This window comes from Chlorella variabilis, assembly GCF_000147415.1.
Source record: "Chlorella variabilis unplaced genomic scaffold CHLNCscaffold_7, whole genome shotgun sequence".
NCBI classification, from domain to species: domain Eukaryota; kingdom Viridiplantae; phylum Chlorophyta; class Trebouxiophyceae; order Chlorellales; family Chlorellaceae; genus Chlorella; species Chlorella variabilis.
The window spans coordinates 1,026,039-1,049,549 of NW_005435081.1; the positions used below are offsets into that span (position 1 = coordinate 1,026,039).

Below are 23,511 nucleotides of genomic sequence, written 5' to 3' on the forward strand. Positions count from 1 at the left end.
GGTGCAGGCGGCGGCGGCGCTCATGGACACGCCGGACAGCTTGGCGCGTGCCTGCGCCGCCTGCACCGCCTCTGGGAAGGTCTTGCCTGGGGGCAGGATGTCTGCCACCACCAGGGAGGTATCGTCCCGCAGGCCCCCATACGCGCGCACAATTGACTGCGGCACACGGCGGGATTGGCAGGGGTGAGCAAGTGCAGGCATGGCCAGCTCAGGCGAGAGCCAGCCGCCGCCGGAGCCGCCGCCGCCGCGCGCCAGGCCGCCCGCCCTTGCGTTTGAAATGCGAAAGCAGGCGCACACGGGAGCAGGCAGTGGCGGGATGGAAGCTGCCGCACCTGTATGAGCCGCTGCGGGCACAGGTCCAGGCTCCAGCTGCGCAGCATGGACCCGATGCGGCTCATCTTCTCATACGCATCCCACACGCCGTCGCTGGCCACCAGCAGGCGCGCGCCCGTGGGGGGCACCACCACCTGCGTTGGGGGGCAGCGCGGGGGCGAGGGCAGGGAGACGGCGGGGTGCGGAGGGTGAGGGAGGCGCGGGCCGCGAGGCAGGCACGTGGCGGCGGGGCGGGCAGGGCAAGCAGCAGCTGCTGCGGGCACAGCTGCTGCCTCCCGCCGTCCCCCGTGCTGCCCCTGCACACACGCCACTTTGGCTGCCTCCACTGCTGCTGCCGCCGCCTCCCCATGCCGCCACCGCCTGCCCATGCTGCCTGCCACCCGCCCCCGCACCTGCATGATGTGTGGGAAGGGGATGACCGAGTCCCCCACATCAAAGTCGCCCACCGCCCGAGACAGGCACAGGCCTCCCGGCCAGATGCGCAGCGGGCCCACACCGTTGTCCACGCGCGTGGCGGGGCCTGCGCAGAGGCAGCATGGTGGGCGAGGAGAGAACAGGGGAGGAGCGGGGGCAGCAGGTCAGGGCGGGCGGGGGAGAGGGTGGCTGCGAGGGCGCCCGCCAGCTGCCCGGCAGAGCCGCCCCCTCTGGCCTAACGCGCGCAGCAGCCCCGGCAGAGCAGGCCAGCCGGCCCAGGCGCTGCAGGCAGGCAGGCGCTGCAGGCAGGCGCAGGAAGCTGGGAGCTGGGGCGCAGCCGGCAGGCAGGCACCCCACACCCACCCCACCCCCACCACCCCCACCACCCACCGGAGCCTGTGAAGTCGATGGGAGCGATGGTGTTGCCCATCGCCTCCACGCGCCGCCGCTCGCCCTTGTGCGTGGCCACGCGGTGGTCCACTGCAGGCGAGGGAGGGCGGGTGGGTTGGTGGGTGGGTGCTTGTGTGTGGGTGCGGCGGGAGGGTGGGTGGATTGGCGCCAGGCAGGTAGCAGCGGCGGCGCTTCACAGGAGCTGGGCAGCCGGCGCGGGCACGCCTGGGGGCGTGACGAGCCACGCCGCCTCGCCGCGCCCGCGTGGGGCGCGGCAGGCGCCTGCTGGCTGCGGCAGAGCGCGCGGCGGCGCCCCTGCTGCGCTGCACCCCCGCCTCGCCGCCGCCGCCTGCGCGGCGCACCTGTCAGCTGCAGCGTCTCCAGGCCGGTGTCCAGGATGGCGCGGGAGTCGCCCAGGTTGGCGCAGGTCAGCAGCCAGCCCACCTGCGGGCGGCACGCAGCGGCGGCGGCGGCGGCGCACAACACACGCGGTTCGAGGCTGGGCGGCGTGCGGCAGGGCCTCAGCCAGAGGAGGCGAGCGGGCTGGCGGGCCCGCAGGCCGCCGCGGGCCTGGGGCGGCGGCGCGGCTGCCCCCGCGCGCGCCCACGCCCGCCACGGCTTATGTGCCCGATCGCGCGCGACATGCGGCGCGGCGGGCGGCGGGTGCGGCCCCGCACGCGGCCTGCCCTGCCCCCGCACCTGCAGCACCAGCGTGGCTGTGCACCCTGCCAGGATGCCCTTGAGCGCAAAGAGGCGGTTGAGCTCCGCCATCGTCTCCACCAGCGCCAGCTGGATGTCCTCCCGCCAGGGCACCCACGTCGGGCTGGCGGCCGGCGGCGGCACCCCCTGCGGCAGCCGCTCCTCCAGGATGCCCACCAGCCGCTCGGCCACCAGGCGCGCCGCCGCCGCGCCGTTGTGGCCGTCAAACACGGCGAAGAGGGAGTACTCGGCAGTGTCTGCGCCGCAGCAGGAGCAGCGGGCGGAGCCGGTGGAGGGGGCGTCGCCGCCGCCGCCGCCGCACCGCGCCTCCTCGCCGCCGCCGCCGCACCCGGGCCATGGCCGCTGGTGCTCCACTAACAACACGTCCTGCGGGGGCGAGTGTGGGGGCAGCGAGGCGGCGCGTGTTGGAGAGGAGGGAGGGCAGCGCGCGGCGTTGACCTGTTCAAGCTTGGGCGGCGGCGCCGGGCAGGTGGCGGCCCTGCGCTGCAGGGCGATGGCCCTGCCGCCGCCACATTGCCCGGATCGACCCTCCCCACTGCTCATTGGGCAAAGCCCCGAGGGTGAGCGCTGCGTAGGGCTTGCCGCTCCCCAGCCAGGGCAAGTGGGCCCTGCCCCAGGGATGGCCAGACTGCGGGGGCTTGGGGTTACCAGGGACCCTCTGGGCAGCCAGCCAGGCCCCCAAACCCCGCCCACGCGCGTGTTGCGCAGCCTGGCCCCTGAGGGATGGCGCCGTGCCCTGCCCTTGCAGCGCCCCTGGGCCCGCCCCACAGCCACTGTAGTAATGCTGGTGGCCTGGCAGCGTGCAGTGCACAGCCCGCTGCAACATGGCCCCGAGTAGACCCACCTCATCCTTCAGTATGCTCGCCCCAGTGTTTTGGTACACCGTGGGATGACATGATACCCCTGAGGGCGGACCCCCAGCCACCGGCGCGCTCATTGTGCGCCGAGTTCAGCCCCCGCTGCAAGGCGGTCTCCTCGCGCACACAGTGGGCCCAGCCGCTTTCTGTCACGCTGCAACTCCCCGCCAGGAACTCGAAATGTGTTCGTGGGAGGCAGTGGCGAGGGCGTGAGGCGCTGTCCAGGTCGCAGCATGGAGCTGGCTGTCCTCGGACACGATGAGCCCAACAGCCCGGCGAGTTCCTGAAATCCGCAGAGCGGGGCCTGGTTAGATGCGCCGATTGGCGCGCCCTTGCATTCGCGCCTGTGGTGCCGCCCGCCCTCGCCGCCAGCAGCGACGCGGCCGGTGGGCTCCCGCCACTGCAACTATGCCTGTTGATATGCCCTGAAAATGTGATTACATCACATCAGTGCATCAGGGAACAGATACACTGCGGGAACGTCCCGCGACGCTTAAGTGGTTCAGTAGTAAGAATGTGCGGCGCCGCCCGAGCGAGCGATTGGTCACGACACGCAGCTGAAAGCAGATGCTGCAGGTTGTGATTGGTAAGAGGATGATGCACTAGGCGGATACATGAGCGGCCTTGCAGCCCAGCGCAGCCTGCCAGCCAGGCAGCGGCTTGGAGATGGCCACACTGCGGCGGGGATGTACTGCACGGATTGATCATCGGGGCTTTGGCAGTGCATCTGCGGTCTTCCCTACCGTCTCTGGCACATTGACGCCCTGGGATCGATGGCGCTGCGCCAATTCAACAGCATACTCCGTCGGGGCCGTGGCAAACACTCCCCCGCAGCCCTCCACCTCGTGTCGTGGCTCAGCAGCGGCTCTGCACCAACAGAGCCAACGGAGATTATGAACGCCTTGCGCTGCCAGCAGTTTTGGATGCACGAGCTGCAGCCCATGACCCACGACACCTTCTCCCTTCCCCAATTGGAGCTGATGGACTTCATGCGGCAAAGGTGTGGCTTGTCGGCCAGCCCTGGCAGCGAGCGACAAGGGTCGGCAACTCTGCCACCGCGTGCGGCCCGCGGGGGGCCGCCTTGCATGCCCCCCGCCCTCCCGTCCTCCCTGCCTTTGCGACCTCAGATGCTATGCTCGCCCCCCCCCCGCCCTGCAGAGGGCTGACCACGGCAGCAGCTGATGATGTGCTGGGCAGGCTGGAGCGCTCTGGGATGGTGCTGACGCTGGCGGGCACCGTCATCCTGCGGCCCGGGGAGGTGGCCGAGGCCCTCTCGCTGGTGCGCCGCTGATGGTGGCTGCCGCCTGCGCCTTCCTGGTGCCCGGCTGGCTGGGCTGCACCTTCTTGCCGCCAGAATGGCCAACTCCATTGCACCCTCTGAGCGCCAGCGGCTGTCGCACTGGCTGCGTGGCGCTCGGCCCGGGGGAATTGCCGAGCGACACATAGCCACCCCGCCTGGCCCCCCCACTGTGCTGCCTGCTGCTCCGCGGCGGCCGGCTGGTCGCAGGTGCTCCCAGGCTGCGCGCAGACCACCCGGCAGCGGCTGGCGGCGGCGGAGCGCGAGCTGTGCCAGCTGGAGGGGCAGCAGTCGGCAGTGGGGCGGCGCGCCAGGCTGCGCCAGCAGACGCTGATGTGGAGCGGGCTGGCCTCGCAGGTCGCCCTGTGGGCTGTCGTCTTCCGCCTCACCTTCTACGAGCTGTCGTGAGTGCCGCCCGCTGCGCCCCACCCGCTGTGCCTCCTCAGCCCGCCCGCCGCTGTAGCCGCTGCAGCTGCTGCAGCCGCGGCGCCGCCGCCTGTGGCCGGTATGCCTGCCCCGCGCTGCCTACAGCTGGACGCGCAGTGCCACCTCCCGCGCCGTGCCACCTCCCGGTGCTCATCCAGCACCGCTCGCTCTGCCCACCCTCCCTGCCCCCGCTCCCGCGCTGCAGGTGGGACGTGATGGAGCCAGTCTGCTTCCTGGTCTCCTCGGCGCAGGCGCTGGTGAGAGGGCCTTTGGTTGAAGGCAGGGAGGGGAGGGGGCAGGGGGCGACGGCGCTTCCAGCGCCCAGCCCAGTCCAGCCCAGCCCAGCCCAGCCCAGCCCAGCCCAGCCCTCACCACCCACAACCCAGCCAGCTGCACGCCCGCCTGCCGTCGCGTGCTGGCCTGCTGCCTGTGGGTGCCTAGAAAGCTCACGCGTTGCATGTCTGTTGATGCCTGCCTGCCTGCTTGCCTGTGTGTCCCCCACAGGCCGCCTACTTCTATTTCATGGTCTACCGCAAGGAGTTCAACTGGTGAGTGAGCAGCAGAGCAGAACTACAGCACGCCCAGCCCCGGCCCCCCGGGGTGGCTGGCGCTGCGCCTGCCGGCCAGGCCAGGCCGCCGCCCAGCCAGGCACAGCCAGGCGTGCCAGCCGTGCGCAGCCAGGGCCAGCGCCTGTGCCGTGCTGCTCGCATCCCAGGCAAGGAGGGGGCTTCAGCGCCTGCTGCCGCCGCGGGGTGCGTGCAGGGAGAGCGCGCTGGAGCGGCATGTGGGTCGGTGGGAGGCCGAGGAGCTGCAGCGCTGCGGCTGGGACAGGGGCACGTACGTGCAGCTCAAGGCAGAGGTGCAGCGCCTGGCCGACCTGCTGCAGGCGCAGCAGCGGGCGCAGCAGCAGCAGCGGCCGGCAGGCGGGGCGGCGGCAGGGGCAGCGGAAGCAGGCATGGAAGCAACAGGCGGGGATGCAGCGGATGAGAGGCAGCAGCATGTGGGGCCGCAGCCGTGAGGCTGGTGGATTGTTCGCTGTGTTGTTTCACCATTGAGCAGGTCGCTGCACCTCTCTGGTTGATGTTACATGGCGTTGAGTGCTCAGCCCGTTGTTTCTGAGTCGCTGAGGTTGACTCGATCAAACCATGCAAGCATAACCACAAGGCACACTTCTCAAGGATTTGAGAACTGTCGCTGGGCTGTTGAGGCTTGCCTGTTGTGCAACACTGCTACCACCAAGCTCAACGTTTGGACAAATGGATAAATGGAAACCCCCACGCAGGCTGCTGGTGTCCCCCCGACCTCACAGCAGCGTGTGGCTGGGGGTTTCCATATTCCTACACTGGGGGCGCACCTACGTCCGGGCCGGGCGCAATGGGGACACCCTCAACAACAGGTGAAGGCTGGTGAGCAGCCTCCGCCTCCGCGGCCCGCCGCCGCTCCTCATCCCGAACCTGTGCCTCTGTGCCTCCCCAATGCCGCCCTCCACTTCCTGCGCACCGCCAGAGAGGCTGAGATCCAGGAGCTGCTGCACCTGCCGCTGCGCCACCCGCCCCTGGTGCGGCTGCTGGTTCTGCGTCGCAGGGTAGGCAGCGAGAGGCTGGCTGGCGGGCTGGCGTGGGGCTGGCTTTGGGGGGAAAGCGGCGTGGAGGAAGGCGTGGAAGCAGGCGCTTGCATCTGCCGACGTATGCATGTGCCGCACCCCCCTTCCATCCATGCACGCCTTGTGCAGCGCGTGGCGCAGATTGAGGCGGAGGCGGCCGAGCACCACGTGTGGCAGAGGCAGCAGGTTCTGGAGCAGCGGCAGCGGCAGCGGCAGCGGCAGCGGCAGAGGCAGGAGGAGCGGCAGGAGCAGGAGCCGCCGTCGCCGCCGCCGCCGCCGCAGCAGCGGCGGGACCCCGCGCTAGCAGACCTGCCGGGCTGCCCGCGCGCCGACTGCGAGCTGGGCAGCGCCCCAGCCGAGCTGCAGCCGTGGATGCTGCCCGAGCTGGTGGAGAGCATGACGTGCGATCTGTGGACCTTCTGCATCGGCGACGCCAAGCTGTATGCGCGCATGCTCCTGTCAGGTGGGCGGAACGGGTGCGCCGCCCGCCTGCCTTGCCCTGCCCTGCCCTTAGCTCGGACGCAGGCGTGGCGCATGCTCATCCCTCTCGCGGCGCCCGCCCTCCCACCCCCACCCAGGCAACTGGGCGCCACTCGTCGCCTGGCTCTACCGCCTGGCTCTACCGCCTGTATGTCGCCACCGGCGACCCGCGGCTCTGGTTTCCCAGCTCACCGCCGCGGGGCGGCCGGCTGTGGCAGCCGCTTGGGCGAGACGGGCAGCAGCTCACCATCGACAGGCGGCTTGCAGAGTGGGTGGTGGCGCGGAGCACGCGCCGCTACGTGGAGGCAGCGGGGGTGCCCTTGGCAGCACGCCCAGAGATCGAGCAGCGGGTGGCCGGCTATGTGTTGCGGCTGCTGGAGCCATACATGGCGGCGGAGGCGGGGGCGGAGGCGCTGCCGCCGCCGCCGCCCAGCTGGCAGCCGCACGCCGAGGAGCAGCAGCAGCAGCAGGTGGCAGGCCTGCGGGCGGAGGAGGAGGCAGCGGAGCAGCAGCAGCAGCAGCAGCAGGCCGCGGCCGGGCATGCCGCTCTCCAGCCCATCCGCGGCGACTATGTGGGGCGGCTGCTGTGGTGGGCATCCACCCTGGGCGTGGAGCGGCGGCTGCAGGTGACTTATGACCTGGCGCAGCGTGTGCGCGGCTCCATCAGGGCAGCGCAGCCGGTGATTGCGGCTCAGGCGGCGGCGGCGGAGGCGCCGCTGCGTGCGCTGGAGAAGGCCTGGGGCGTCATCATGCTGGTGTGCTTCAGGATGCAGCAGTACCAGCGGGAGGACTGCCATCTCGTGGAGGGGCTGCCGTCTGTTGGAGACTTGCTGTCGCGGCAGCCGGCCGCCTGCGAGGCGGCTGCAACGGCGGCGGAGGCGGCGGCAGAGGCGGTGACGGCGGAGGACGACGCAGCCCGGGTCTTCAGGGGTCTCCTGGCGGTGGTGGTCGCTGCCCTGGAGGCGGCGGCCGAGGCGGCCCGGGTGTTTGCCTTTGAGATTTTTCATGTGGAGGTGATCTGATGTCCTAACTCAGATATTACTTACTGGTTATCTGAGAGGTGGTATAGGTAAAGGAGGCGTCCGCTGGCGGCTGCCCACCTCCTGCCGCAGCGCCGCACACAGCCCCTGCACCGCGCCGTGCGCCGCCCCACCTGCTGCGTCCCCGGCCACAGCGGCACGGCTGCCGCCACCGCGCCTGGGCGCCTTGGTGGATGCTCTGTTGCGCAGCGGCGGATTCATGCATGCTGAGGGTGGCAGGGGTGAGAGGGGGTGGCGCCAGGCGGTTCTTGCTGGCAGGGGAGCAGCCCAAGCCACCCACCTCAGGCCTTCTCCTGCACCACCACGTCGCTGCCCGCGAGCCGCCAGGCCGCAGGCGCAGCTACGGCCGCCAGACACCCCAGCATCCCATTTTTGGAGCGCCGCCGCTGGCGCAGGGCGCACCGCTCGCGGCACCCCAGCTGGTCCCTGTCAACTTCATGAACGTGCGGGGAAAACAAATACCACACTTGCTTGCTCATAAGCACATTCCATCCTCCCTGCACATGCTTGCTCTGCCTCGACCTCCAAGACACCGCACGGCAAATAATCGTCATAAGAGAGCGAGCTGCTATAGCAGCATGAGCCACTTACACGTGGAACAGCACGCACTCCTCTTAAGGCTCAGATGCGCCCAAACAGGTCCTAAGGTCGCTCCTCCGGGCCCTCATACCGTCCCAGCCCCAGTCCCAGCCGACGCCAAACCCAGCCTCCTCGACTCCCTGCCTCGGGCCTGCCCCGCGGCCGCTCTTTAGCGCCCAAGCAAACGGACCGTGTGACTGCTGGATGGCAGCGAGGCCGCAGCACACGATGCTGGAACTGGAGCAGTTCCGGCGGCAGGTGGCGGAGGCGGCGGGCGCTCAGGTTGCACAAGAGCTGGTCAGCCCCCACACCAACAGGGATGGGCAGGTCAGCCTTTTCTGGGGCGTGACGTTGGTGACCAACTTGAAAGAAAAGAACCCCTGGTGGATGAAGGCTATGCGCCAGCGCGCCGTCGTAAGTGCCCAACTTGCAATAGGGCACACACATGAACACAAGCACACATAATACAACCACGCCCCCTTCTTGCTGCAGAAATATGCCTTCTTCCCCACCGAGGCGCGTGCGGAGGCGCACCACTTCATCCTCACCGCCAGCCCCGTCTCCATCCGCCACATGGCGACCCTGCAGCTGCCAGATGCGGCGCCCGAGCAGCTGCGCCACGTGCAGCAGCTCGTGCGGGAGCAGCACCAGCTGCTGGCGCCTGCAGGCCTGGCCTGGCAGGCGAAGGCGCAGCAGGCGCAGGCACAGGCGCAGGCACAGGCGCCGCAGGCGCAGCAGCAGGCGCAGGCGCAGCAGCAAGCGCAGCCGCAGCAGCAGCAACAACAGGCACGGGAGCGCTTCCACGCTTCTGCCCCCGCCCTGCTGTCCCTCCTGGGCCCGGGGCGGCACGCGGCGCCCGCAGCCGCCGTCGAGCAGGGCGGGGCGGCGGCGGCGCTGCCGGCAGCGCTGGCTGCAGGAGTGCTCTCGGACGACGAGGAAGAGGGCGTGCCGTCCCAGCAGCGCTCGCCAGCTGCCAGATGAGCGCATACCAGCGCATGCTGACGGTGATCGGCACGCTGCCTGACGAGCTGCTGCAGCATGCTGGCGCAGCTGCAGCCGCCGCCGCCGCCCCGGCACCTGCTGCGCGGCCACACCCTCACCGAGCTGTGCCAGATGCTGGACGCGGAGGCGGCGGCTGTGGGGCTGGAGCACTGGTGCTTCGGCCAGCTGGACCACGTCTGGCCCATCCCCCACACGGACGTGCTGGAGGCGGGGGAGGGCGGCGTGGACCACGTGCTGTGCATCCACAACGTGCGCTTGGCGCGCGGGTGAGCTGGCGCTGGGTGGTGGCGCTGGGTGGTGCGGGTGGTGGTGGTGCACGCCTTACCAGCGCCGCCAAGCAGGGCCGCAGCCCCACCCCCCTCTCCCTCCCCTCCCTACCTCCCCGCCCCGGCGGCCGCAGGCGGGACAACCAGGAGCGTGGCAGCGACGGCTGCGCCTGCGTGCAGCGCCACCTGGCTGCTGCGGGATGCGCAGGCGGCGGCGGCGCGGCTGCAGCTCATCCCCGCGGGTGTGGATGAGGGGGTGCTGGTGCAGCTGGCCCTGGACCTGCTGGAGGCCGACATTGCAGGCGAGGAGGCAGCAGGCGAGGAGGCGGAGGTGGCAGCAGGGGGCGGTGCCCAGCAGGCGCAGCAGGCTGAGGCGGCAGCAGGGGGCGGCGCCCAGCAGGCCCAGCAGGCGGCGGAGGCGGCGGCCGAGCAGCGGGGGCTGGCCATCAGGCACCTGCTGCTCACGCAGCTCCCAGACGCGTTGGAGGATGTGCTGACCGCTCCCGGCGCTGTCGACCAAGTGGAGCACCTGGAGAGCGCCGTGGACGCCTGGACCCGCATGGCGCAGAGCCTGGAGCTGAGCCTGCGGCGCGGCGGGCGAAGGAGGCGGCCGGCCAGCTTGGGAGCCTGCTGGAGGAGGCGTCGACTGGCTGGGACGATGATTGATTTGCTTCAAACCTCCCAGCGACACCTGACACCCCCATCTGCTGGCGACACCTGACCCTGACACCCCCCGCACACCTGACGGCACGCGCCACCATGCCCTAGAGCCAGTATGATGTCATACAGATTGCGAGAAAACGCAGACGTCTTCACCACGTGTTCACGCCACCTGAAACTGGGTTTCCTGCCTCACCTAGATCCGCCCCGCAATTCTAACCGCTCTCTCTAAGAAAAGATAGAAAAGAAGAAGTAGAAATGAAAAATGAAATGAAATGCGCGCTCCGCGGCCCCATAATCAAGAGCGTCCCCAACCCGCCCTCCCCCGGGGCAGCCCAATCCACCCTTCACCCGAAAAGCATACCTTTCTCGGCCTTTTGGCTAAGATCAAGTGTAGTATCTGTTCTGATAAGTTTAATCGCTTGTCTGTCGCTCATTGAGCGACATTTCGATTTAACTTTATCTTTCTAGGGCCCTCGGTTAGCTCCAGCTTGCTGGGCTGCCTTGGCACGCTTTTATAGGGAAGCACACCAACTCCCTAGGAGAGCACCCTCTCCCCCTTCACCCACCAACCTCCTCACCTCCCCCGCATCACAATCCTCCCTCACCCCCTTCACTTCACACCCAATAACCCTCCAATCCTCTGGCTCCTCACTTTTGTCGCGCCTGCAGTGGCACGCTGCTTGGCGCACCGCCGCCACCGCCCAGGTGTGGTGTGGGCGGGAAAGGATGGTGTGGGCCTAGGGTTGGGGAGGCTGGGTGGCCTGGGAGAGTGCTTTCCGTCGCTGCACCCTCACTGAGATGCTGGTGCCCGGGCCACCTGGTGCCTGGACCACGCCTGGCGTGCGGGTGGTGGTGGTGGCGCGGTGGTGGTGGTGTCCCGCAGCAGGGCTGGCGGTCTCCGTGCTGCCCCAGGTGGGCGGCAAAGTGCTGCCTGGCCTCCTCCTCGATGCGCAGCGCCGCCTGCAGGCAGGGTGAGGGTGGCGGGGGTAGCGCCAGGGGTGCTCGCTGGCAAGGGAGCAGCCCAGTGCCCACCTCGGGCTTCTCCTGCACCACCACGTCGCTGCCCACGAGCCGCCAGGCCGTCTGCCCGCCCACCGGCTGGCTGGCTGGGATGATGATGATTGACCTTTGTTTTCCACTTCTGGGACTGCCGTTGGGGCTCCCGCGCCTGCTGCTGTGTGTGCGGGGGCGGCGGCGCGTGCGGCGGCGGGGCGTCAGGCCCCGCAGGCTGCTGCGGCTCCTCTGCCCACGTGGGCGCCACCAATGCATTGTGGTCTGCGACACTATGATTGATTAATTCGCGTACTGCAAGTGAGTTCAAGAGCGCCACGGCATGGCTAAGGTGTTCGCCAGAGTTGGCGGCAAATCCTTGCACCAAGGTGCCAGTGGCGGCCCCAGCGGCGGCGCCGTGGCGGCGGCCCCACGACGGCAGCACCACCCCCGCCGCTGCAGATTTAGCCCCCCTTCTCAGCTTTCAAAACCACAACTTAGCTTCTCAGGGATAGCTGGAGCATGCACGCTGCCGCGCAAGGGTGTGTGCACGTCACCGTCCTGCCTGTCCAGGCGCCCGATCCTGGCATGGTGCGCGCTCTGTCATCGCAGATCAGTCAATTATTGCTCACTTGCAGGTGCTCCACAAACACGCAGGGCCGCCTGCTGCATTTTGTTGCCGCCCTCCTGCCATCCAGCGACACCCGACATGAAGCGCACTTCTCCTGCATTTTCAAGGGCCCTGCTGCTCGCAGTGATGTTCTGGTCCGCGGCAGCGGCACCAATTGAGAGGTATGATAAACCCTGGCGCCATGCTCAAGTACCAATTTGGCTGTCTCGTGCCACCCCATCGGTTTTCGGGCACCAACCAGCTCACTGAAGCCCATGTGCCATGTGTAGGTCGGGGCGCGCTTTGGCGCAGAGCGGCTATCCGCTCTGCGATGACATGTCGGCGGGCGACGATGGGTGGGAGGGGAGTGTTGGTGCAGGGGATTCCAAGAAGAAGACACTTGGAGACAATTTGGAGGAGTTCTTCTTTGCGGCTTCCACATTTGTGAGCTAAGCCATCCGTTTCAATCGGGCTGCACGGGTTGTGCTCGCCAGTTGCCGTGGCATGCAAGCCGCCGCCCCGGTGCCCCGCCCGGCCACCACTGCCGCCTGACCTGCAGGATGCTGATGGGCCGGATGGGGCCAGCGAATTCCTGGTGACCCTCCTAGATGCAGACGGAAATGCCCTGGCTGAGTATTATTCTGATGCCGGCTGCATCGACGCGCCACTATACTCCCAGTGCCCCTCGTTGTCACCTGGCAAGTTTGTCATCAGCTGCCTGAATTCCGACCACCCCTGCCCCATGCGGCTGGAGGTCTACAAGACCGGCAGCTGCGGTGATGAGCCTGCAACCGATGCCACAAGCACCACCGACGACACGAGCACGGCAAACCGCCCAGAGCCCAACATCGATGCTGGCCCTGAAGAGGCGCCGGCTGCCGGCAGTGCCAGTTCAGGCTCCAGCTCCGACCCAAGCAGCTCTGGCGGCGCCTCTGTCCCAGCAGCGGTGACAGCGACGGTGGAGGCACCAGCACCACCACCTGGATCATTGTGGGCTGCTCCGTGGGGGTTGCAGTCGTGGCAGGTGGGTGCCGCGGTGCGCTGCCTGATGGCTACCTGCTCGTGTGCCTGCCTGCCAGGCCTGCATGGCAGGCCTGCATGCGGCTGCCCGCCTGCTCGCCTGCCCGCGTGCCTGCCTACCTACTCATTGATGAGCTTGCTGCTGAAAGTCCATCTGCCTTCCAGTCACGCGGCCGGCATGCCGTGCCCTCCTTGCAGTTCTCCTGCTCTGGTTCTGCTGCCGCCACAAGTGCCACCAGCCCAGCGGCGGGGGCGATGACATCATGGACATTGACCTGGAGTCTGGAAAATTCGACCAGCAGCAGTTCATGGTGGCTGCAGCTGGTGGCGGCGCTGGGGCGGGCGCTGCTGCGGCAGCTGCCAAGCCACCCAGTGGCGGCGACGCATCCCACCTGCCGCCCTCGGGCCAGGCACGGTGGGCTTTCGCCTACAAAATGCCCAGTCAATGGGGTGCATTTGCTGCTGATTCAATCATGCTGCATGAGCAGGAGCTGCTCCAGTGGGACGACATTAACACATGGGTCCGGGAGCATGTCAAGCTGCCTGATGTCCAGGGCTGCTGGATGTACAACAACGAGCCGCCGGACGAAAGCGGTGAGCTGCTGAACTGGCTGACCACCATTGGCACCCACAGCAAACTGCACCCAGGCTTCTGCCGTGTGCGACCTTTTCATTCAATGCAGACAACTCGGCCTTTGGCCACGCCAAGGGCGTTGTGATGTGGAACCAGGACTCGGTGGGCTGGCTGGTGCACTCCGCTCCTAATTGGCCCCGCCCTGTCCCTAGTTGCTCTCCCCTGGGCTTCGATCCAAGCATCGGCCTGCCACCGTTTGATGAAAAACAAAAGCAGAAGGCACAGGCCTTCCTGTGGGTGGTGTTTCCGCGGCAGGCATTGCAGGATATCCAGGACCAGGTGCAGCACATGCAGGTGCGGCTGGTAACGTGGTGGCAGGAGCTGCTCACTGAGCAGCTGAACTCACAAAGTTCCACAGCCCCTGAAAAGACAGGGCTGAGTGTGATGTTGCTGCATCTGTGATGCACACCTGTGTGGTGTCCATCTTTGCAGGCAAGGGTGTACTATGCGTGGCCCCAGCACACGGCACTTGACTTCCGCAAAAACGCGCAGTCGCCAGCCAACTACCGAGACATGCAGCTCAGGTGCAGTGGAGGTGGAAATCCAATCTTCCCTGCGTGGTGTGGGGCAATGTACTGCACTGGAGTGCCACATCGCGCCCGGCTGAACACCAATGTGCAGTGCTGGTGTTTCTCACTATGCCAAGTCCGGCATGGATGAGAAAGATGATGGCGCTGATTATTACAAGTCTCTTGCGGGGCACTACGGCGGCTGCTGGCTGGTGCGAACTTGCATCAGGAACATCGTAAGTGCAGGCAGCGATGAGATGGCGGGACAGGGGTGCCCGTGTGCATGGGTGGGTGTTCTGTGCTGCCATATGCCCCGTTGCCATTCACGTGCATGTGGTGCAGTGCGCTTGAGTTGTGCAACGCCATGTCCACCCTTGCTCCACCACAGGAAGAGAATCGCAGATGCGTCTCCACAAGCACCGTGATGAACATCACCCAGCTCACAGTGCCTGGGCGCAGAGCGGACGGCAAGCCCGATTACTCGCTAGGCAGCGAGCACGCCAAGATGGCGGTGTGCAAGGAGCAGCACCTGGTGATGGTGGGTGACTGCAACAACACTATCCCGCAGCGCAAGCGTGGCGGCGGCGGGATTGTGTTGCACGACAAGCGCCTGCACCAGATGATAACAGACATGGTGGTTGAATCTGGCACGCCCTGAGTGCCGCTGCCGGCTGCCAGAACTGCCAAACTGGCTCCCTTCCCTTTCCACTGCACCTTCTCCTTTTGAACCCCACCACCCTGCTCCTTACGATCCGATACTATCATGGCTTTCGCTGACACAGTTGACAGATCTCTTTTGCTGAGCACGCCCACCATCCCCCATGCCCACCCTGCCCGCCTGCCTCCCTGCCTGCCTGCCCGCCATCTCCAATGCACGTTGCCTGCCTGCCTGCCCGCCTGCCCGCCTGCCTCACTCGCGGCATGCCGCCTGCATCCACATCCTGCTGTGATGTGATGTTACCAGGGGAAGCAATGACGCCGAGGCGGGGCGAGGCAAGCGGGGGTGGGCGACAGCAGGCAGAGCACGCAGCAGGCCCAGCGCGGGCAGCAGTCAGAGGTCTTCTGGATCATACAGGTCGTCCCCGCCCTCCATCTCAGCCGCCGCCCCCACCGCCGCCTCGGGCTGCAGAAAGCCCGCCAGCTCAGCACCCAGCCCCTCCTGCTGGTCCTGCGCACACGGGCGGGCAGCGGGCGAGCGGCAGGCGGCAGGCGGAGGGTGGAGAGGCGCACGTCCCAGCAGGGCGCCAGCAGGGGCAGGGCGCGAGAGGGCTGCGGGGCTGCCGGCAGCGCAATGCGAAAGCGTGAGGCAGCTGCTGGTCCATCCCCGCCCAGCCAGGCTGCCCACCTGCGGGAGCGCCATGAAAGCCGCCAGCAGAGCTTCCGCCGAGTTTCGGTCCCGAGCCAGCGCCGCCGCCAGCTGCGCCGCCTCCTCGCTGGTAGCTGCCGCCGGCGCCTCGCCGCCCTCTTGCGTCTGCATCGGCTGCGCCGCGGCGGGCGGGGCCCCACCCCAGGGGGCCGCCGCCTGCTGCTGCGCTGGCTGCTGCTGCTGCATCCCGGCTGCTGCCTGGGCAGAGGCCTGCGCCTGCGCCAGCTTGGCGTCCAGCTGCGCCAGCTGCTGCGAGGCCTGCTGCAGCTGGGCCGCCGCCTGCGCCGCCCCGCCCTCCTGCTCGGCCAGCAGCTGGCGCAGGTGGCCCGCGGCCGCCTGCCGGCTGCCCACCTCCTGCCGCAGGGCCGCGCACAGCCCCTGCACCGCGCTGTGCGCTGCCGCCACCTGCTGCACCCCGGCTGCAGGCCCCAGGGCCAGCGGCACGGCTGCCGCCACCGCGCCATGCAGCTGCATGGTCTGCTGCGCAGCGGCAGAGGCCTGCTGCAGGGCTGCTGCCAGCGGGGCGGGGCCGGCAAGCGCCGCCGCGGCCTGCTGCTGCTGCTCCGAGGGCGGCTGCCCCTGGGACCCGCTGCGAGCTTCCCTCGGGCTGGTGACCATCTCGGCGCCATGCACCAGCTCATGGAAGGTCTTGGAGCCGGTGCTGCCAAACACCTGCAGGCGCGACAGAAGTGAGGAGGTGGAGCAGAGGCAGGGTGAGGATTGGTTGGTGGAGGTAAGGGAGGATTGTGATGGGTGGGGGGAGGTGAGGAGGTGGGTGGGTGAAGGGGGAGAGGGTGCTCTCCTAGGGAGTTGGTGCGCTTCCCTATAAAAGCGTGCCAAGGCAGCCCAGCAAGCTGGAGCTGACCGAGGCCCCTAGAAAGATAAAGTTAATCGAAATGTCGCTCAATGAGCGACAGACAAGCGATTAAACTTATCAGAACAGATACTACACTTGATCTTAGCCAAAAGGCCGAGAGAGGCGTGCCGCTGCGGGGCGACCGCTCACGGCCAGCCAGCAAAACCCTGCTGACCCCAGCCGTCGGTCATGCCGCCGCCTCGGCCCCACCTTGCGCTCATCCCACACGCGGATGACCTTGTTCACCGCCGCCCGCGTCTTGTCGTCCCCCTTGGCCAGTACGTGGCGCAGCGCACGCGGCAGTACCTTGTAGAACTCAGCCAGGAACTCGGTGCCGCGCTTGCGCCTGCAGGGCCGCAGAGAGCGGGGAGGGGCAGATGGGCGGCAGGCAGCATGAGACGAGCGGCGCTTGCTGGGTGCAAGGGCTGCCTGACTGAGCGGCTGGCACAGGTGGCGCAGGTGCTGGGGGCATGCAGCGGGCATGCGGCAAGGCGGCTCACAGGCGCAGGCAGCAGTGCAGAGCAGGACCGGCCCGTGGACTGCCGCCTGCCGCCGCCGCCGCCCGCCTGCCCAGCAGCCCTGCGCCGTCCCTGACGCACCCGTTCTGCACGATATCGTTGGCCAGGTACACCATCGCCAGCCGCTTGGGCTGGTCGGCCTTGCTGAAGTAGGCCTCCCAGACCTCGGCAACCCGGCGGGCGTCTGCGCGGTGGAACAGGCACCATGCGGCCGTCTGCTCGATGCTCTGCTGCGAGGTGTTGAGCTTGTCCAGCTTGTCGCGAAAGATGGGCTCGCTGAGCAGCGCCATGGCTGATGGGGAGCTCCAGGCGTGGCAATTGGGCCCGACCAACGATGGTGCGATCGCCTGGGACGGCAGGCGCCCCGATCAAGCGTCTTGGTTTCGGCTGAGCTGGCCGGTGGTGCTTTGCCTTCCTTTAGCACCAGGACCCTTGTGCGAAATCCAGCGGAATCTCCCAAGTGCCTGCACCTTCTCAGCCGGCTCAGAGCAGCCGTGCAGCACTTCACAACACTCAATCGCTGTCTGCACACCGATGCAGGCGCTGACAGCAGCCCACCTGGCGCGCTGCCACGCGCACAGCGCCGCCAGCTGCAGCGGGCGGACCCCAGCAGCCGCCTGGGCGGCGCCGCCCCGGCCGCCCTCACGTCGCCGCCTCGTCGCCGGCCGTGCGGCAGGCAGCGGGCCACAGCAGCCGCACCCCGAGGAGGGGGAGGTGCCGGAAGGCAACAGCGGGCTGCAGGACTCGCTCATCAAGCAGCTGCAGTTTGAGATTGGCAAGAAGCGGGTGCGCAGGTTTCGCTGCTTCCCTTGACGAACGTGTGGCCGGCCGGAGCCGGGTTTTGGAGTGGTTGGGACTGTCGCAATATGCCGTTCCCATCCAACAGAATCGTGCACATCTCCCTGCTTCGATCGCAAAGTTCCGCACCGCCACAAGCCACGACGCACGCCACCCATGCCTGCGCCTGCTGGTGGATGAGTTTGTGGAGGAGGAGGCGGAGGGGCTGCGGGCCAAGGCGGAGGATGCCAAGGCGGAGCTGGACAAGCTGGCAGACCTGCAGAACCTGAGGGCCGAGGTGGCCTTCAACTCAGCCCTGGCAGGTGGGGGCGGGGCCCGCTGGGAAGCGCCGGCGTGCCGGGTGCGTGCGGGTGGGGACTGCGGGAGGGAGAGTGTGGCTGTGAACCACACTCTCCAGGTGTGTGTAGGGAGCGAGGGAGTGGGTGTGGGTGCCTTCCCCATACAGCTCCCGCCACCATGCCTGTTGCGGGCCAGGCGGCTGGTGCCCACTTGCGGCGCCTGCACCCTTGCCGCCCCTCCTGCTGCAGACATCAACCGCGAGGCGGATGAGTTTGAGGAGCAGCTGCGGAAGAGCCGGGAGGAGCGGGAGGTGCGTCTTGTGTGGGTGGTGGGTGGCTGGTGGGATTGTGTGTGGATGGGCATGGAATGGAGGCCCTGGCATGCATGGCGAGCCGCCTCCTGGCCTGGGTCGCGGTCGACGCCGCTGGTTGCCCGACTCACCCCCTCCACCGCCCCTGCTCTCCCGCCGTGGCTGCTCCACCCGGCCCCGTCCCCCCCTGCCCGCTGCCATCCTGCTGCCGTTGTGTTACCGCCCTGCCTGCCTGCCTGCCCGGCGCAGGCCTCGGAGCGCGAGCAGGAGCAGTGGGAGGATGACGTGGCGGTGGCTCGCAGCCAGGGCCAGTTCTTCCAGACGCTGTACCAGACCAACAAGAAGCGGCCGGTGGGCATGAACGCAGAGCAGCTGCAGGTGGGCTGGGGTGGGTGTGCTACTTGTGGCGCGTGTGAGTGGTGGGGTGTGGGGGAAATGCAGAGGTAGAGGCAGAGGCAGAGGCAGCTGGCCAGCAAGCCCAGCATGCCGCAGCCTCGCTGGCAGGGCTACCTGGCACTGCACCACCACCCCCTGCCTGGCCGCTGCTGTGCCGCACCACCCCCACCCACACGCACCCACACACGTGCTCCCACAGCACATGTGCTCCCACCGCACATGTGCTGCCAACCACACCCACCCACCCACCCACACAGCCTGCTGTCGCCCCTGCCTGCCTGCCCAGCGCGTGCAGGAGCGGGCGGACAAGGTGAAGGAGGCGGCGCGGCCGGAGGTGGGCAGTTGGGTGCGCTACTACCTCTTCGCCTTCCTGGCCTTTGTGCTGGCGGCAGAGGTGGCGGCAGACCTGCAGTCAGGTGGGTGGGCGCGCTGCGCGATGGGCGATTCAGATATTGGACACGGGCGGCTGGGCGCACCGCCCGCCACCTGTGCTGCCCGCATGCACGGCCGGCCCCGCCGATGCCTGGTGCCGTGCTGTTCGCTCCACCCACCCACACACACACACACGTGTTGCTGCCCCTGCTGCGCAGACGCGCCGTCGGCGGCGCAGGACGTGCTGTACACGCTGCTGGTGATCGCGCTGGGCTGGACCTCCTACAGCGAGCGCAAGTCGCTGCGGTGATGGCGGCGGCGCCGCGCGGCCGTCGGCGGGCGCGCGGGGCGTGCGGGGCTGGGCCGGCTTCCGCAGGGGCTGGCTGCGCCGGTGCGGGCCGTGCAGGCTGGCTGGCAGGCGTGGCCAGCAGAGGAACATGCACAACTGCCGTTGTAGAGTTGAGAGATGCCGTGCCTGTTTCGCAATCGAGAGCTGCTGTTGGGCCTCGCATGCACTGCCGGTAGATCGTGCTGTCAATTCTCTTTGTTTCCTGGTATTGATTCACTGGCGGTCGCCAGCACATGGCAGTCTCCTGTAAGCTGAGGGGCTGTGGAGACTGAGATCTCCAGCGCCTGCACCCAACATCCCCGCCATACTGGAACAGGGCAATGTTGGAGGCTGGGAGGATCTGCCCTACGAGCTGGTGGAGCTCAGCGCCACCCTGCCGAGTCATAGCCGAGCGCCAGGCCCCCTTGCCCCCCTGCACGTCGAAGCCCCTTTCATTAATCTGCAGACACGTGACCAATGTACAGTTTGTACAAGTACAGGCATGCATGGCTTTGTTTGAAACAGGCTTCATCCTCTCTGCGCCGACATGTGCCGCTGCTGGCCGCCCTGGCGCCCGCCCTGCTGGCAACGGCGCCACACCCGCTGGCATGATTCATGGGTTGCGACGCAATTTAATCCACCTGAATTTCTTCAATTGCCGACCCCAGGGCCGCCGGAGCACGCGACGGGAGAGCGCACGGTGGAAGTGCAGCCGTTGGGCTTCCAGTAGCACTGTGCAGTGTTCCACACACACCCGGCGATTGCACAGAATACGCACAAGGGGACCCGACTGGCATAGTGCAGGCATGGGATCGCATGGCATCGCCTCTGCACCTCTGCAGCACTCGCTGTCCTGAGGCTGCCACAGCAGCGCCGCGATGCGAAAGCGCAGCCCAGATCAGCTCACTCCGGGTCCAGCGGAGCGGGGCGCCCAGGCGCCACCGGGCAGCGGCAGCGGCAGCGAGGAGCGCCGCCTCCTGCGCCCCCGCTCGGCGCAGCTGAATTTCACAGACCAGCACCCCCTGCTGGATGCGGTGCTGGGCGGGGATGAGGAGGAGGAGGGGGTGCAGGGCCAGCGCCGCCGCCTGGACATCCCGCTGCTGTGCAGCCGCGTCGAGCGCGCCGCCCCCGCGCAGCCCTTCACCGCCGCCACCCACCCGGCCCAGGTCACGGCAGAGGCGCTGCTGGCCTCCGGCCTGCGCCAGCCGCTGCTGGTGCCCTCCACAGCGTGCGGCAGGGGCGGCGTGGAGGCCACGCGCGCCGCGCTGGGCCTGCAGCTGCCTCCCGCAGAGCAGCTCACCCCGCGCGGGCTGGCTGCGGCCGTGGGCCCTGACCATAGGGTAGGTGTTGGGTGCGCTGCTTGGCCCTGCTTGGCGCTGCGTGGCGCGGCGCCATGGCTGCGCAGCTGCAAGGCCCGCTGGGCGGTTTAGGGTTTGCAGGTGCCGGCCTTCGCCCAGGCCCCAGGCCCCAGGGCCAACGCCGCTAATGGTTTCTGATTCTCCCTCGCACCTGACCGTGCCTGCCACCGCCGCCGCCCGCCTCCAGGTGCCCACCATCGATGTGGCCACCCAGGGCAGCGGCCCCAGGCTGACGCTGCGCCAGCTGGCAGACTACCTGGCACAGCAGGCGCAGCAGGCAGGGTCGCCGCAGCCCGCAGGGCCGCCACGGCGGGGCACCCCCCCGCCCGACCGCCTCCTCAACGTCGTCTCCCTGTCCCTGGCCGGTACCGAGCTGGAGGACGCCATCAGCCCGCCCTGGGCGGTACGCCAGCTGGACCTAGTGGGCTCGGTGTGGCCGCCGGAGGAGGACCCCGAGGACTCGAATGAGGATGCGCCGCCCGAGGAGCCGGAGCGCCCCGAGACGCTGCTCTACGCGCTGCTGGGTGAGCGGCAGGGCAGAGCTGCTGCTGCTGCTGCTGCCTGCCAGAGGGCGTGGGCGCCCGTGTGGGAGTGTGTGTGTGTGTGTGTGTGTGTTGTGTGGTTGGGCGGACGGGTGTTGGAGGCGGAGCAAGGAGCGCTCTGCCGTTTCGGCTGGTGCCAGTCCACGCCAGGCGTGCGCTGTGCTGCGCTGGCTGGCGTGCCGACCCGCCTGTGCGCTGTGTGCCTGTGCCTGCAGGCCCCGCCGGCGCCTACACTGATTGGCATGTGGACATGGGAGGTAGCGCAGGTGGGCTGCGGCTGCCGCTGCTGCGGCGCCGCCAGGCATGACGTGGCCTGCGCCCCGCTGCGTCGCGCCCGGGTGGCGCCCCGCCGCACCCCCGCCTCCTTTCACCCTGCTGCTGCGGCCTTTGGCTGCTGCCGCCGCTGCTGCTCACCCGCTGTCCAATGTGTGCCCACCTGGCACCGTGTGGTACTGCCCGTACTGCAGTGTGGTACCACATGATATCTGGCAGGAAGGTGTTCCTGGCGGCGCCCAACACCCCCGCCAACCTGGCCGCCTTTGAGCAGTGGAGCACAAGCGGCAAGCAGGTGCGCGCTGGCCAGCAGCAGCAGCAGCAGCAGCAGCAGCGGCAGCAGCAGGAGCGCGCTTCGGCCGGTTGTGGTTGCGCTGCAAAGCCACACGGCGGCACGCCCTTGGTCCGCTGCTGCGTGTGCCCGCGTTCACACCCACGCACACGCGCCCGCCCTGCAGGCCAGCAGCTGGCTGGGGGACAGGCTGGAGGGGCTGGTGCGCATCAGCCTGAGCGCCGGCGACACGCTGCTGCTGCCCAGCGCCTGGCCGCACGCCGTGTCCACGCCACAGGCCGCGCTGGCTGTAGGTGGGTCGGCGGCGGGCTGTCGCTGTTGCTGTTGCTGGTATCGGTGGTGTGGGGGCCGTGGTGTGGGGGTGGTGTGGAAGTGGTGTGGAGGAAGCTTAGCGCAGGGCAGGTGGTAGGCGGCCCCTCGGGGCGGGCCCCCTCGGCGGCTGGGCTGCGCCTGCACCTGCAGCCCGCCTGCGGCCACGCCCCTGCTGCGCTGTGCCGTCCATGCTGCGACAACGCGCTGACCTGGCGCGTGCTGACCTGGCACGTGCTGACCTGGCGACGTGCTGACCTGGCGCAGGCGGGCAACTTCCTCCACGCCCTCGACTACGCATCCACTGCCGCCTGCTACCGGCGCGAGCGCCGCCTGGGCGTGGCCCCCAAGTTCCAGTTCCCGCTCTTCCGCCGCCTCATGTGGTATGCGGCGGAGAGCGCGCTGCTCAGGTGGGTGGGTGGGTGGGTGCCTGCCCTGCTGGCTTGCGCTGCACTGGAAAGATGCCTGTGGGTGCCGGCCCTGCTGGCGGTTCGGCTGGCCCCCTGGCGAGCGCCCGAGCACGCCTGGAGGAGGTCCTGGCTGGGCGTCTGCGGCGCGTGCAGCGCCAGGCAGTGCCAGGCGTTGCCTCCCCGCCTGCGCGCCCCGCTGCCGCCGGCCCTCCAGTCCATGCCCATGCCGGCCCAACCAGGGTGCTGCGCGCCCAGCTCGTGTGCCTTTTGCCTCCGCGGCGTGGCATGCAGGCTGCAGCGGTGCGTGCGGCAGGGGGTGGCTCCCGCGGTGGCCGGGGTGGTCAGCGCCTGGGAGCTGGGCGGGCTGCCCGCCCTGCTGGGCCTGCTGCGCGAGTGGCTGCTGCACCCGGGCGGCGGCCGCCGCGCCGCCGACGTGCCCGCCCGCATCGCCGACCCGGCTGGGATGCTGGAGGAGCTGAGCGACTGCCTGGAGGCGGTGGGGGCGCCGGCGCAGGAGCCGCACCAGCAGCAGCATGAGCAGCAGCAGGCGCAGCAGCAGCAGGCAGAGGCAGAGGTGCCCGCAGGAGCAGGCGGGACGGCGGGGCGCGGGCTGGGCGAGGGGCCCGGTGCCGCCGCCGCCGCCGGCGGCGAGCGGCACCTGGGTCTGGCGCTGGCGCTGGGGGCCGGCAGCCTGGGGGATGAGCACCTCGGGCTGGCGCTGGCTCTAGCTTACGGCAGCGGCGGCGAGTCGCATGCAGCGGGCCTGGCTGGGGAGCAGCAGCAGCGGCAGCAGCAGCGGCAGCAGCAGCAGCAGCAGCAGGAGGAGGAGGGGGATGGGGCGGCGGCGCACGAGGCGAGCGGCTGGCTGGAGATTCCTGCGCAGCTGGAGCCGGCTTCCATGCTAGAAGATGTGGGTAGCGGGCGGGGTGCCTGCAGTGTGCCGTGTGCCGCGCTGGCGGTTGCCCTGAAGCTGCGAGCGCCGCACAGCTTCCGCCGCTGCCACGCCAGCTGAAAACACAGCGGGGCCGCTTCTGGCATGTGCATGCGCCGATCCGTGTGCCGCCGCCGCCGAGCTTGCCACTGCCAAGCTTGCCCCCAGTGCTGGTTGTGTGCCACCCTGTGTGCAGCCCTTGGCCCACCTGGCAGGCAGCGGCGACGCCCTGCCCGCCAGCCTGCTTCAGGAGCCTCCGCCAGCTGAGCTGGCAGCTGAGCTGGCAGCCGAGCAGGGGCAGCAGGTGGCGGTGGAGGGGCTCGCGAGCGACGGCGCCGCG

General features: G+C 68.8%; 6 protein-coding genes across 6 annotated transcripts in view; 4 read left to right on the forward strand and 2 right to left on the reverse strand.

Annotated features, from left to right (window-relative positions):
* The window catches only part of CHLNCDRAFT_57515 (hypothetical protein), a gene marked incomplete at its 3' end in the record, with an annotated part of 4,821 nt that extends 1,941 nt beyond the window's left edge, over window positions 1-2,880 (reverse strand). The window contains exons 1-7 of the mRNA XM_005848855.1: window positions 2,702-2,880; window positions 1,837-2,223; window positions 1,500-1,581; window positions 1,138-1,227; window positions 726-853; window positions 333-467; window positions 1-156 (exon numbers count right to left, since the gene is read on the reverse strand). Coding sequence (XP_005848917.1) covers window positions 1-156; window positions 333-467; window positions 726-853; window positions 1,138-1,227; window positions 1,500-1,581; window positions 1,837-2,223; window positions 2,702-2,794 — 1,071 coding nt within the window. The 5' untranslated portion in view covers window positions 2,795-2,880. The remainder of the gene's footprint in view (window positions 157-332; window positions 468-725; window positions 854-1,137; window positions 1,228-1,499; window positions 1,582-1,836; window positions 2,224-2,701) is intronic.
* A 727-nt stretch (window positions 2,881-3,607) lies between these two features.
* Window positions 3,608-7,542, forward strand: CHLNCDRAFT_144351 (hypothetical protein; the record flags this gene model as incomplete). The annotated part of the gene is made up of 10 exons (XM_005848641.1): window positions 3,608-3,714; window positions 3,873-3,993; window positions 4,243-4,415; window positions 4,643-4,694; window positions 4,942-4,985; window positions 5,200-5,451; window positions 5,747-5,833; window positions 5,944-6,022; window positions 6,170-6,503; window positions 6,788-7,542. 10 exons carry the CDS (start codon window positions 3,608-3,610, stop codon window positions 7,540-7,542), a joined length of 2,004 nt encoding a protein of 667 aa, XP_005848703.1.
* Window positions 7,543-12,006: 4,464 nt separating this feature from the next.
* On the forward strand, window positions 12,007-14,491 carry CHLNCDRAFT_144354 (hypothetical protein; the record flags this gene model as incomplete). Its single annotated transcript, XM_005848642.1, has 9 exons — window positions 12,007-12,114; window positions 12,230-12,628; window positions 12,921-13,001; window positions 13,179-13,284; window positions 13,374-13,426; window positions 13,589-13,618; window positions 13,757-13,848; window positions 13,946-14,045; window positions 14,222-14,491. The coding sequence occupies 9 exons, from the start codon at window positions 12,007-12,009 to the stop codon at window positions 14,489-14,491; spliced, it is 1,239 nt and encodes a 412-aa protein (XP_005848704.1).
* A 1,771-nt stretch (window positions 14,492-16,262) lies between these two features.
* Window positions 16,263-16,854, reverse strand: CHLNCDRAFT_14635 (hypothetical protein; the record flags this gene model as incomplete). Its single annotated transcript, XM_005848856.1, has 2 exons — window positions 16,263-16,401; window positions 16,655-16,854. Coding segments are annotated over 2 exons (339 nt in total), but the record flags the coding sequence as incomplete, so codon positions are not given.
* A 253-nt stretch (window positions 16,855-17,107) lies between these two features.
* CHLNCDRAFT_144356 (expressed protein) lies at window positions 17,108-19,038 on the forward strand (the record flags this gene model as incomplete). Its single annotated transcript, XM_005848643.1, has 6 exons — window positions 17,108-17,359; window positions 17,493-17,673; window positions 17,899-17,960; window positions 18,210-18,338; window positions 18,643-18,772; window positions 18,947-19,038. The coding sequence occupies 6 exons, from the start codon at window positions 17,108-17,110 to the stop codon at window positions 19,036-19,038; spliced, it is 846 nt and encodes a 281-aa protein (XP_005848705.1).
* An 896-nt stretch (window positions 19,039-19,934) lies between these two features.
* Window positions 19,935-23,511, forward strand: part of CHLNCDRAFT_144357 (hypothetical protein) — a gene marked incomplete at both ends in the record, with an annotated part of 5,830 nt that continues 2,253 nt past the window's right edge. The window contains 8 exons of the mRNA XM_005848644.1: window positions 19,935-20,396; window positions 20,602-20,938; window positions 21,172-21,222; window positions 21,424-21,524; window positions 21,688-21,810; window positions 21,984-22,240; window positions 22,532-23,150; window positions 23,368-23,475. Coding sequence (XP_005848706.1) covers window positions 19,935-20,396; window positions 20,602-20,938; window positions 21,172-21,222; window positions 21,424-21,524; window positions 21,688-21,810; window positions 21,984-22,240; window positions 22,532-23,150; window positions 23,368-23,475 — 2,058 coding nt within the window. The remainder of the gene's footprint in view (window positions 20,397-20,601; window positions 20,939-21,171; window positions 21,223-21,423; window positions 21,525-21,687; window positions 21,811-21,983; window positions 22,241-22,531; window positions 23,151-23,367; window positions 23,476-23,511) is intronic.